General features: G+C 50.2%; 1 protein-coding gene across 2 annotated transcripts in view; it reads right to left on the reverse strand.

The window, feature by feature from the left end:
• Positions 1-3959: 3959 nt before the first annotated feature.
• MEGF11 (multiple EGF like domains 11) overlaps positions 3960-13286 on the reverse strand; it is a 184150-nt gene continuing 174823 nt past the window's right edge. For both annotated transcript variants that reach the window (XM_084213617.1, XM_084213616.1), the window contains 3 exons: positions 10467-10523; positions 4416-4622; positions 3960-4176 (listed from right to left, as the gene is read on the reverse strand). In XM_084213617.1, coding sequence (XP_084069743.1) covers positions 4016-4176; positions 4416-4622; positions 10467-10523 — 425 coding nt within the window. In that variant the 3' untranslated portion in view covers positions 3960-4015. The remainder of the gene's footprint in view (positions 4177-4415; positions 4623-10466; positions 10524-13286) is intronic.

Raw genomic sequence — 13286 nt, forward strand, 5'->3', positions numbered from 1 at the left:
ACTTCCTGGGGCTGCTGCAGGGCACTTTGGCAGCTTCACAAATCTTTGAAGCTTAGAAAATTCTGTGGGTTCACTCAACTCAAACCTCTGAATAACTTTTACAAACCTTTTTTTTTTTCCCCATGTTGCCACAAGGAAGAAGAGCCGGTGGGAGACGAACTCCTGCCTTCTGCAGCAGATGGAAGCTTTGGATCCTGCTGTGGTGTCCTGATGAAAGGTGCTATCTCTCCTGAACAGGGTGTTGTCACCAAGGTGTGTGACAGGGTTTTGTGACCATGAGCACCAATGGGGCAGCACTGGTGGCCTTGGGGACTGCTCTGAGGGTGACCTGTGAGCCCAGCCCCTCGCTCACTGCAGGAACTGTTCTTGCAGATCATCCTCTGCCCATACTGGAGCAGATTTTGGAACTCATTGATTTCCTTTGGCAGCCATGTTCTAAATTTGTTAGCTGGAAATTCAGGATGAGTTTCACTCTGCTTCCTTTTCTCATTCCTGTAAGCAGGTGGTTTGACTCTGCTGTCACATCAGTCTGGATTTTGTATGGTTTTAGGCAAAACTCTTCCTCCTGCAGCAGATGGAATTGTAGTGCAGATGGTGGGAGCCCAAACCACTGTGGGAGGCTGAGGACATTGAAAGCAAAATCCAGTGGGGTGTGCCCAGAAAAGGAGCTTCTCACCTGGGAAATCCTTTACCTCCTGTTCTGGGGGTCTGTGCTGTGTTTTCCTAAGGATTGCAGAGATCTGGATGCAGATCCTGGCCTAGGCTGGGTGACACTCCTGGGACAGGAAGGTGCTTCCAGAGGTGTTTTGGGAGAAGCAATGCAAGTAATTACTCCATCTGAATGCTTTCCAATGGGGGATTGTCCTGTTCAGCTACTGATTAATCCTTCTGTTCCATAACTGGCACTACTTGTGTACTGAAGTGTCTCCTCCCTGCTCATGGGAGACAGCTGATGGTAACAGACACTGCTTTGGGCCCTGGAAAGAGCTATCTGAGATTCTGGGAATTCCATACAATGCTTCAAAATGGGCTTTGCTTGCCAAAAGTTTTTGCTGTCATCTACATACTCGAAAGCCCCAACTTTTAACAATTACTCAGCGAGTGTCAGTGGTTCCTGTCTTTGATGGGAGGTTTTGACTCTAAAGCAGAAAGGACATGGAATTGTTCTGATTTAAAGGCATTTTTATTAAGCTAGAATTACTTATTCTATAAATTCAGACCTGATGAATTTCCAGCCTTAAATAGCTTATTGAGTGTGGCTTGTCAAATAAGAAGATTACACGCTGGGCTTTAGTTAACAAGATTTTTAGAAATATGAAGCACAAATATTGAAAAGCTTCAGCACGTAACAGTGGCTGCATTGCCTGGAACTCATTAATTCTGAAAGTGTTTCCACTGCAATCTGTGATTTATTCACTGGGAGCTGCTGGGCTGCCTCGTGTCCTGTCCCATGGCTGCTGGGTGACCGTGGTCCCCAAGTGTCCACCCGAAGGCCTGGGAACCTGTGAGTGGCCCAGGGCAGTGTCACCACAGCTGGTGGGTGTGCAGGGCCTCTTCCAGCTGGGACTGAGCATTCCCAGGAGTCTCACTGAGGTCAGACTGCTGAGGAGCTGGGAGAAGGGTGTGCAGAGCTGCTTACCTTTGGTTTACTTCAACTTGGAATGGCAGCACTGGGTTTGCTGAGCCATCCTGCCAGTTCTGTCCTAACCTGGTGCCTGGGGGGTTTTGGCTGAGGGGAGCAGCCACATCACCCGGAGAGCTCGGATCTGTGCAGGGCTGGAAGTTTGGCTCTGCAAATGAGTACGTTGGAGAACTACATGTTGAGAGAAATTCAATTTATTTTGTACAAGGTAGGATACCTTTGCACAGTGAACAAATATATTACAAATCTGTCTTGCCTTAAAAAAGTATTGCCATTTTGGTGCCTGTTTCCTAAGCTAACGCTGATATACAAGAAGGTACTTTTTATTGTTGGTTTTGTTGGCTTTTTTTTTTCCTGTTAAGCTCTATGCACATCATTGCATTTGGTTTCAAAATCCTGCTTTGAAAAAAAACCAAACCAAGCAACTGAGCACATCTCTGCTCTCTGGAGTCTCATTGCAAACTACAGCAACACACAAATGTGGGTCAGGCCAGCAGCTCAGGCTGCTTGTGCTGGGTGCCAAGGTGGGTCCTAACAAGAGTGTTCCTTATCCAACTGCCTTTCTCTTGATATTTTTGAGGTAAATCTTTCTATTCATGTATGCAAAATATATTCCTACTGGGCCTACAAAATAATTGTTTCCTTACATCTCAAATAAGGCTTTCCTGGAAAACAAAATTGCTATTGCTGATCAGCCATGGCCCCCATGCACACATGCAGCATTTGGGAAACCTCGTGGGCAGGATCCTGCGGGAGCCTGGGGGTGTCCTGGGGTGTCCAGGCTCAGGCTGGGAGTTCAGAGCCAGCCTGACCACCTGGAGAGTCCTGGCTCCAAGGGGAAAGGCTCCCAGGGGCAGAATGCCCAGAGCCAGGGGCTGTGATCCCAGGTGTGAGGGCTGAGCCCATCTGTGGGGACACAGCTGGGTCCCACCATGGTGCTCCAAGGATCCAGGAGTATTCCCAGAGCTGGGATCCAGCTGCTGCCCCAGCTGGAGGGCTCCTCTTGCCAGTCCTGAGCCCTGCAGGTCACTCCTGGGATCCTGCTGTGAGCAAACCCACGGGGCTGGTGTCATCCTCTTCTGCTTCCATCAGACTGTGTATGTGCAACAGAATATTTTTTATATTCAAAAGGCAATCAACTTGCTATTTCCACGTTTGCCTAATAAAATTACATACTTAGAGTCAGTACTACTTCATGCTCAAAATCTACAAGGAACTAACGGCAAGTACTCTACTTTCTAGGTCAATAGAGATTATAAATTAAAAAAAATATCATGGTGGCTCAGTCCAAAATTTTACCATGGGTCAGACCCTTGATAATTACTTCACAAACAGCTGCTGAAAAAGAAAACCCAGTTTCAGCTCCATTTAATGACATTTCAGGTAGAATCCTCAACGGATAAAGTTGCACTACATGGTAATGCACATCAGATTAAGAGGTGTCATCAGTGGCATGCTGACAGTGAATCATGAGGAGATGGTTTGGGAAGATGGGAGAGAGAAGCCGATGTGGCTCAGCTTTGAGAAAGGAAATGAAACCAGGGCTGGTCTGTGCAAACCTGCAGCGTCCCAGGGCAGGAATTGGAGGGGCAGCAGTTTAAACTGCCTGACAGATCTGCTGGATTTAGCTACCAAAAGAGAAGCTGCATAAGGAAAATCAAAGCCTACCTGTGTCAATCAACATTAAAAGTGTGGTAAGTGGGTGTGAGACTCATTACGGAAACTCCATTTGTTAGCAAAGATCAGGGGATGTGTGGAAAGATATAAAAAACTGCACAGAAAGTGTCTGTGTTAATATTCCTCAACTCAAATTCTCTGGTACTGAATACAGAGATGACAATCTCAATGCTAATTACCAAGCATGATCTGCAGAGGTTGCACATGGTGATGGCAGTAAATGAGCTTTCCAGACAGTGAAATGACAAGTTTCCCTGCTCTCATTCAGAAAAATGTCCATTCCCATGACAAAGATGAAAATAAATTCCAGCGTATTCCTAGTCACCTTGTTCCTAACAGTAAAAGGTTTCTTGCTGCAGTCAGTAGAAATGTACAACCTGAAGTCCTCCTACTTAGCATGTTTTTGTGGATTATTTTACAGCAAAGCCAGGGTTAGAACACGCCACGGAGAGTTTTTGCCTGGAGCATGAAGACACCTTCCTGGGGTGGTGTGCTCCAGTCCCACGTGGAGGAGGCTCTCGTTAGTTCCAGGTACCCATACAAAAATGTCTTTATAAATAACATCATGCAGCAGCAGTTGGCCCAAGCTGATGTCATGGTAAGTCCTTGCCAGTCCGCAGAAAAGGAAGGAATGCCTTCTCCTCTGCTTCCTCACAGTCTGTGTTGGCAGCACAGTGCCCAGTGAAGTCCATCCCTCTAGGACTGCTTGTCCCAGGAAGGCCCGTGCGTGGGGCTGTGCCGGACGGGCAGCAGGTCGTAGTGCCCAGGAATGTGACTGTTCCTAGGCAGGTCATAGGGGTTCTGCAGGTAGCTGGCGCTCCGGCTGCGGGCGTCTTGGACTATGCTGACAGTGGGCTCTGCGGGAGCAAGGAGAACTGGCTTGTGGTGACCAGCAGCAATCCCAAAACTCCTGATCCTCATGGGCCCCTTCCAGCTCAGGACATCCCCCACTGGCTCAGCTCCCCAAACCAACACACCAATGCTCAGCCCTTCCCCCTGCCAGTTCGTCCCTGTGCCACGCCAAGCCCAGGATCCGTGTGCCAGGACAGGGGAAAACCAGCCTCTCCACCAACCCCCCGTGCCACCCACTGCTTACCAACTTCGTAGATGTTTTTGTTGGCTGTTGATGAGGTTGGCATTTCGGAATACGGGGACTCCCTGTGACCAGGTGATTTCATTTCCACGTAGCTGCTCTCGGAGTGTTTGCAGGTTAAAATGGGGGGGTCTTTAATGGTGGCGTATGGGTTTTCACTGCTGTTCAGGGAACAAGTGCTGGAGCTGCACACAGATTCTTTCATATAATCTGCAAAACAAGAGCAAAGTGGGTGCATTAGGATCATTAGTTTAATTAGGTTAATTACAACTGAGCCTCTGCAGGAAGGCTGGGGGGGACAAGGGGGCAGGGGATAAGGAAGATCCTTGAAGCCTCCAGCACAGACACCCGGTGCTCGTGCTCTGGGTGTTCCAGACCATTGCATCCACCACTCACTAGCAGGAAAGAAATGAAAACCTGCTCAGTACTGAAGGTTTTCCTGTGAGAGGTCCTAGCTGCCGTTTACTGCAATACTTAATTCTGAGGTGGCAATCCCTTCCCTCCCTCCCCCTCATTCCTACGGAGCCGTGTTCATCCCAGGCGTGGCCACGGGCAGTCGGCTCTGCAGGCAGGAGCTGCTGCTGCTGGGACCTGGGCTGCTCAGCCAGCTGCAGGGTGAGTCCCGGGGCCTCGGCTCATCCAGCGCCCTGTGCTGGAGCGCACGATGCTGCCGCAGGCTCTGAACTGCACCAGTGCAGCCTCTGCATGTGCAGCCCCAGCCGGTTTTGGGGTTATCCAACATCCTACAACTGGGGAATGCTTGGGTTTCCACAGAGGAGGACAAGCCTCCATCTGAGCCTCACTTTTGCTCTGCTTTATTCCCCCCTTTGCTGTAGACATCTCCTGCTCCTCTCCCCTGGGCTGGAGAGGAGGTGACAGAGGCACTACTTGGGGAGAACAAGGTTGGCATGAGAGCTGTGACCACCGGCCTGCCCGCTTGGTGACCCTGGCTGGGATAGGCCAGCCTGCTGCAAGGTACAGTGCCAGTCTTGCTTTAAAAATAAAAAACAATAGAGAATAAATAGGTCTTAACATTGACATTCAAGAACGTGCCATTGCTGCTGTGTGCATCCTGCTGGGCAGTGCCAGTAATTTAGAATTAGAGCGATGCAATGAAAGATGAGGCATTTTCTTGTGCTGGGTTAGAGTACAAAGGCAGATCCTGGTATATATGAAATACTCCCGGTGAAATAGGGGGACTTGCAAAATAGCTGCAATCCCAGCTGCCCCCGCTGTCTAGTATGGGAGACAAAAAGAGAAATTCAGGTTAAGAAATAGACAGACAACACGACATCACTTCTCCAAACCTCGGCTCTGAGCCTGCCAGCCCCGTCCTGCTCCCTCACGTGCCAGGTTTGCTCCACTGTGAGTGACTGTCCCTCCTTCAGCTCTGGGGTTGCGTCTGTGTCTATGTCTGTGTGTCCATCACCCCTGGCCTGGTGCCCCTGGTGCTGGTTCAGCCCTGAGGGAGGTGCCAGGTGTAGCCTTTCTGGGCTCTGATTTCAGTGGTACCAACAAGTCTGGAGAGCCCTCAGCTCCCAGGGTCAGTGAGAGCAGCTCACTGGGGAGCTCCACTGCACACAAATAGCTGGGACCATCAGGGAGGGGGAGGCTGGCAGAGGCCTGGCACCAGTGCAATGTTCATTTAATTAGAAAACTTAGAAACTCCCTGTCTGACATCAGCCTGGATGAGATGAGCCTCCAAGTGAAACATGCCAGGTTTGGTACATGACAGGAGATGGGAACCAAAGCAACAGTGACATTCCCTGGCTGTTGGCTGCAGGGTTTGTCCCTGCAGTGTCACCAACCCCAGCCCAGTACAAGTGAGTGGGAAGCTGCCCCACCCCATCCTTCTACAGAGAGATGGGGCAGCCCTGTGAGACCAAAGGCTTCTGCACATGAGTGAGCTCAATGTTGGCTCTTGCTGTGTATATGACTTAAATCCAGGTGGCCCAGTCTGGGATCTGTTGGTGTTAGAGGTGAGGAAACCATAGACAGACAAATGAAAGGCTCAGCTCCACCTGCCAGCGGCTTACAGCTCCTGGTGGCTACTCCAGGAACATGGAGCTCGTTAGGAGAGCCTGGGCAGCCTCTAATGAGCCAGCTCTGCATTTTGGGGTGAGGGACATGAAGTTTATCTTCAACTTGCTTCTGCATTTCCAGCAGTGCTGCTGAGCAGATGCTGACAGGGTAAAAAGCAGGATTCCCTCTGTGCCCCAAGAGCCCCCGGCAAAGCGTTCCCTGTCACGCCATGGCTGGGAGGGAACAAATCAAACCAGAGCTGGGCATAGATGCAGGAAATGTTGATTATAAAGGACTGCTGGCTGCTACAGCAAAGAGCAGAGTGAGAACTCCTCCTCCTGAAGAGCTGCAGCTGCAGGTAAATAGCTGTGTAGTTTATGGAATTGGGCATATTGGAGCTGGCAAAGGCAAAAATCCCAGCACATCAGCAGTTTTATTTCATCCACCTCAGCTACTTTTATCTCCCTGAGCTAAAATCCACCTGTACTGCAGTTAGGGCTGACATTACTCCCTCAGCTGTCCCTCAGCCCTTCCCAGGACCAGTTGGAAGAACCAGTGAATGCCACTCGGGCTGCCCAGACGTGTCTGGCCTCTCCCAGGAATTGCCTTTTCCCAGGAGATATTGAGAAACAGTGTGAGCCCATTCCTGCTGACGTAAACAGAGCTCTGTGTCTGCCTGGGACCAGACCTTTGCTTGGGACACAATATATTTTCTGGAGCACCAGTGGATGTTTGGGATTCTGGGTACACCAGGGAGTCATTAGCCCTCAAGAAACATTATGTGCAAGATCACAGAGGATTTAACTCTGAAGGCTGTAGAGTTATTTGTTATTAAGGTAATTTGGGGATAATTAAGAAGTCTGGCATCAATTGTCAAATTTTGTTTCATGAATTAATTTAAGCAGAACAAGCATATTTAGAGATTCTCAGCCCATGGTGCTGCAGCCATGTGTGAGCTCTGGCTGTGCTGCCTCCTCATCCTTCCCTGCCACAGGGTCCTGCTCTCATGGAGGTGAAAGCCTTGCCCCACAATGCTGGGGCTCACTGGAAGCACTCAATCAGCTGGACTTCCAGAGAAATATTGGGAATATGCTCTAATTTTGAAGTCCCTGCCTTCTGTGTTGCCTAGATACCAATCACCAGACCTTTGGAGGGTTTATTTTTGTTAGCAGGGACTGTAAATGTCCCTCCCCCAGACTGGGTTCCTCTCTTCTGTCCTGAATTTCCCCTGGCGTGCTGCAGACAAGCCTTGGATGCCCCAGCCAGGTGGAAGTGCTGAGGGGAGGTGCTGTGAACAGGTAGAAGGTGCTCTCCTGTTTAACCCTTGTTGGGATGAAGTGTCTGTGCTGGCTGCTGTCCCTAACCTGGCCAGCCCTGGCTGCTGCAGGGACAGTGACACTGTGAGGGGCCATTGCTGCTTCTCAGAGAGCCACAGGAGTGGGGACACATCCAGTACAACAACCAGGGGAACCCCTCTGAGCCCAGCCCTGCACCCCTGGGATCACTGCTTCTCTCTGCTGAGGTTTTCCTGGCTCTTCTGCAAAGCATAGGTGTTTTTCCTTAAAATGGTCATGCCTGAGGTGACATCATTCCATCAGTGCAGCACTATTCATTTAAAAACCAAATCTCTAAAAACAGAAGGACTCGGCTAAAAGGAAGAGCTCAGGAATGGCATCACTGAGCACCATGCACAGGAAAGAAACTGCTCAGAAACCTGCTCTAAAAACCCTTGTGTCTGGTGAGCCCCTGCCACCAGGTGCCACAGGGCTGGCATTGTGACAGCCAGCCCCTCTCTGCTGCTGTCAGACTCTGGCTGTGACACCTGGAGCCCCAGATCTCTGTGCCCAGCACCTGGAGCTCCACAGCAGCTGAGCCACCACGCCCCTGGTGCCAGGCTGCAGGGACACCTCTCTGCTGGTGCCCTGCTCTGGGCACAGCCCCCAGCCCTGGTCTCCTCAGAGAACTGGGGCAGCAGGAGGTGGCCCAGGCTCTCCACAGCCTGGCCTCAGCCTCAAGCTCCCTGTGCCCCTCCCTGCAAGGCTCTGTCTTCTCCAGGGCCACCAGAGACCACTTCCAACTGCAGGACAGGCTGTCCCCAGGTAGACCACAATGGTGGAAAATACATGGTTTTAAATTGGATGAAAGGAGCTAAAAACCAGGCACCTGCCTGCCAAGGCTTTTTGCTGACAGAATCCAATTGTTTGAGACTGGGAGTTTCTTCCTCTCCATTTTCTGAGGAATGTAGTGAGTCAGGGCCTGGCAGGGCAAGGAGAGCTCACTCTGAGCATTGGGCACATTCCCAGCTCCTCTTGGGAGGAGACTCCCCTGGGACTGGGGGTGCCCACGCTGCCACAGAGCCCTGAGGCTGCCTGAGCCCAGGAACTGACCTTCAGAGGGGCCTTGGGAACCTTCAGCCTGCCTCTGAGAAGGTAAAGCAGCTGCTTCTGAGAGCCCTCAGCTCCTAAGTGCCTGCAGGTGAGCTCCCAAACACACCTGGGAAGCCAGGTGTGCCCCTGTGTCCCTGCCAGTGCCAGCCCTGCCTGTCTGAGGCAGCTGAGCAGCCACAAAGAATTCCAGCTGTGGCTTCTGATTTTTCAATTTACAAAGAGATAAACATGTAAAGGAAATGGTTCAGATCCTAAAAATTAAAGAAAATATGTAGCAGCTGAAAATGCATTTCCCAGTTCTCTGTCACTGTGATTCTTTTTCTCTGCCCCACTGGTCTCCCTGTGTGTGACTGTGCCTCTGGGTGGGAGTTCCTGCTGCACGTGCTTAAGGTACCTTTAAACTTTGTAAACACAGTAAGTTAGTTTAAACTAATGAAGTTAATAGCTCTGAGTAGAGGGAGCAACTAGCTCTATTATAAGATTTTTCTTTTGAAAAAGGGAATCATTGAAGTAGCTGAAACCAGTGGATTGAGTATTTTGTATATCATAAATCATATATATCATGTACATACATAATCCATTCAATATTTTTACTTTAGCTTTATCAACAAAGACTTGGTTGTTGGTTCTTGGTTTCCTTTGGTGATTCTGTGTGGTAAGGTGGTGTTCTACAAATATTGCATCCCTGTCTTTTGAAAACAGCAGCTACAAAGTGAATATTGATCTCTAGGCCTGGCTATAAGCTGGTTAATGTTTTTTATGTGGAATAGCTTTTGATATTCCTTGTTGGCTGTGCCCAAGATGTGGCTCTGGAACACCTGAGCCATGGCAGAGCAGGGGGTCTGGCAGCAGCCCCAGGGCACTGCAGGAAGAGGCTGGGTGGTGTTTCCCTCCTCAGCTCCCTGAGGGACATTCCCAGGCCTAATTCAGATCCAGGACCTCGGCCTGAAAGCTGCCTATTCCCCAGGAGAGAGATTCCTTACTCCATCTCCTGGAGCACAAGCTCAGTGAGCTAAACCCCAGCCCAATCTGCCAGGAGCGCTGTGCCAAGTGTTCCCGTGGTCCAGATGGAACTGGAATATTGAGCATGTAAACGTGGAGGAAAGTGAAATGTAAAACCACTGGGCCCTGTGCTCGTGACTCATCTGAGATCCTGTTTTAGACCTGCCCTGGAGTCAGTGCCCACAAGTGCTGGTGCCAGCAGGAGGGGACCTCAGCCTCAGGGAGGGCTCTTCTCCAGCTCTGCTCTAAATCCCTCTCAGCAGAGGGCACGAGCAGGGGCAGCTTCTTTCCTCAGGGCTTTCTTTTAGCTCAGCATGGCCAGAGCCAAGAGCAGGGAACCGCAGCACTGTGCCACCAGCAGCTCCCCCAGAGCCCGTGTGGCCGGCGGCTCCTACCTGAGTGTGCCCTGGCCAGCTCCACCTGCCCCTCCTGCCCTGAGCTGAGCCCTCCCTTTCTCCCTGTGCTGCAGAGCCCGTGGCCCTGGGCAGCTTTGCATCCATCATCCATGGCCCAGGAGCGCTGGGAGCCAGGCAGGCAGCTGTGTGGGTGGTGGCTCTGTCCCTCCCTGCCAGGCTCCTATCTCACCTCTTCTAGGACACCCTCCTCACACCTGGGCAGGGTTCTGCAGCTCTGGATACCATACCTTTGAAGCTTTTTTCCATTATGTATGTGTTCTGACGTCTATCCATCCCACAAGCACCTGCATAAAAATGATATATAATGGAAAACAAATAAATATTTATGTAAATTGGATTGCTTTGACTACTGAGCAGCATATATTCTTCCCTCTAAATTGTACATCAAGGCCCTCATTTAGGGAGGCTCTTAAGCACATCCTCAGCTGTAAGCACACACTCAGCTCCAGTGGGGAGTCTGTGCACGCCTGGAATTATGCATGTGCTTAAGAGTTTCCCTGGAAGGGAGAGCTCTCTGCAGCAGGGTTACCAAGAACTGCCATCCATCAGGAGATCAGGATAAAAACCATCTGCTGAGACGTTCATTACTGGAATGGTGTGAAAGAAGCCTAAAACGTGCCCTTTCCAATCTGAGTCTGCAGGTTGCATTGCAGCACTCTCTGACTAATTTTAGACTTTGTTTTGTTTGTGGAGAGTGTATTGTTTAACTCACAGCCTTAGATTCTAAGGTGTGCACAATCTTCTTAAATTACCTACCATCACTTTGCTCATGAATTTGCACAGTTCAGTGACTGATGTGACGACAGTCCCTAAATGACCACTGTGCTCTGACAGTGCAGCACCAGGAGCAGAGCTGACAGCCAACAATTCTGCCTTGTGCAGCTCCAGAGGAACTTGCTGTTCCTCACAGAAGCTGAGACAGAAGGGGATGGGGACCTTTTCCATTTTTACTCCTGCAAATTACCCTAGATATCAATCAAAAGGAAAATCTAATGTAAGCCTTTAAATCTTTTTAGCTATAGAGTCTGGTGTTTCCTATTGACTGGGACAATCAATACAGATTTGGTTACTGAGAAATGTCCTTGTGGCCTATGGGATTCCCAGGCAAGCAACTCTGTTACACTGGGGAAAGAGCCCCACAGACAGTGTGTCCCAGAGGTCTCCCAGCTGTTTGTCCTTGTGTGTCCTCTGGTCTCTGCAGAAAAGTTGTCATGGCCATGGACAATGCTGTACCAGCCCCTTTTTCATGACAGCTTCATTTTTTTTTGCTAAATAAGGGAAATGACTAGATTAGACAATAAATGTGTCACTGGCACATCAAAGACAAACCAACCCTTTGCTCTGGTTCTCAGTGCCCGTCCCTGAGCACAGGAAGGGGGCTGGTGGCACCAACAGGCTCCCTGGGATGGGGCTCTTCTGGCCATGAGTGACCCCCCCAGGCCCTTTGAGCACCTTCTGCTTTGTTTTGCACCACGAGCCAGTTCCCAGACTCGCCCTGCTGCAGAGGCAAGGCAGACTGGGAGCTTTGGGCAGCTCTGTCCCAGAGCAGGATGAGCTCTGTGCTCTCTGCCTGCTGTGTTCTGAGTCAGAGCCAGGAGGATGGAGCCTGTTCATCCCTTGGCCCATGGTCACAGGGTTGGGGCTCCCCAAGGCCAGCCCTGGGGATCACACATCCTCCTCCTGCCAGGGCTGAGCAAATCCCCAGGGGCAGCAGTGTCCAAGCAGCACCTGGGGCTCACCCCACAGAGCAAGGCTGGGAGGAGCACTGGAGAGCTCCCAGCTGGGGTCCCCAGGGGAAGGGGCTGTACCCATGGAGAGGCAGTGGCAGGGAGCAAAGGGGACCCAGGCAGACCCTTGGGGAGGTGCATTGCCCTTGGGAGGGCCACACAACCCCACAAAGCCCTTCCCAACCAAAAATTCCCAGCATTCCTCCTTTCGTTTTCTCTTTTATCTGTTATAATACTGTGGGGTAATGACCCATTTTTTTGTATTCACTGAGTGAAATGAATAATAGATACATTATTTTTTAAACTGCCAAAGTAGTTAATGTGGAAAAGTCCTAAACTGGCCATGGATCTGGCACTTCAGGAAAGTCCAGGTTTAAGTTTGAAGCTAAATTATCTGCTGGGGTGAAATCAGAGTCTCAGCTGGAAATAGTTTTCCACACCTTTTGGCTTTGAGAAAAAAGTGAAGTCAGCTGTGAATCAAACTTATAGCCTTTGGTCCTCTGGAATAAATGCAGCTTTGAGTCACTCACGATGTGCTGCAAATCCCACTTTAGTGTCTGCATCCAGGACTGCTGTTAAAAAAGCATCAGAGATAAACCCAGCCCTGCCTGCAGCCACTGTGGCCAGTGCTCCAGATAATGAGACAAGAAACTTTCCTGAGCTCAGGTCAGTGTTTGGGAGTTTTCACCTGCTTGGGATGGCAGCTGGAAGCTGGGCTCTGCCACTGCCCAGTGCAGACTGGACTAGAGCAAGAGGCATTACTCACAGGGCAAACAATTCCAGCTCTGCAGCACGAGAGAGAGAAAATGCAAGGACAAGCCATTCCCCAAAACAAGGACCAAGCTGCCTTGGGCAGGCAGTGACACAGGAAGGTGGCAAAGCCTCTTCCTGGCACCACAGAGTCACCAAACTCTGATGTCTCAAGCCCACGTCCATGGGAATTACTTGTGCTTCTCCCCAGACTCCACTGAGCACAATCAGCTCTCTGAAAACCTGGAGTTTGAAGCTCACAAACAAATGTGCAGCAGTAAAAGTACAGGCTTTGTCCTTGCATTTCCCACTTGGAAAGAACATGAACTTGGCAAACAAAGTCCTGCTAAACAGGTAAAACACCTGCAGTCTGCTAAGATCCACTGCAATTAAGAAAATCCTTATCACTGCAGGTTTGAGGAGATGAGTGTTCATGTTAATTTTGGTGTGGATATTCTTAAAAGTTCCATTCTCCAGCTCTAATTCATGTTTAGGACACCTGCAGTTTCAAACAGGGCTGTTGACATTTCTGGGAGCCTGGCTCTCCCCATCTGCTGGGTCCCATCCTTT

The sequence above is a fragment of the Fringilla coelebs genome, assembly GCF_963513975.1.
Source record: "Fringilla coelebs genome assembly, chromosome: 12".
NCBI lineage: Eukaryota > Metazoa > Chordata > Aves > Passeriformes > Fringillidae > Fringilla > Fringilla coelebs.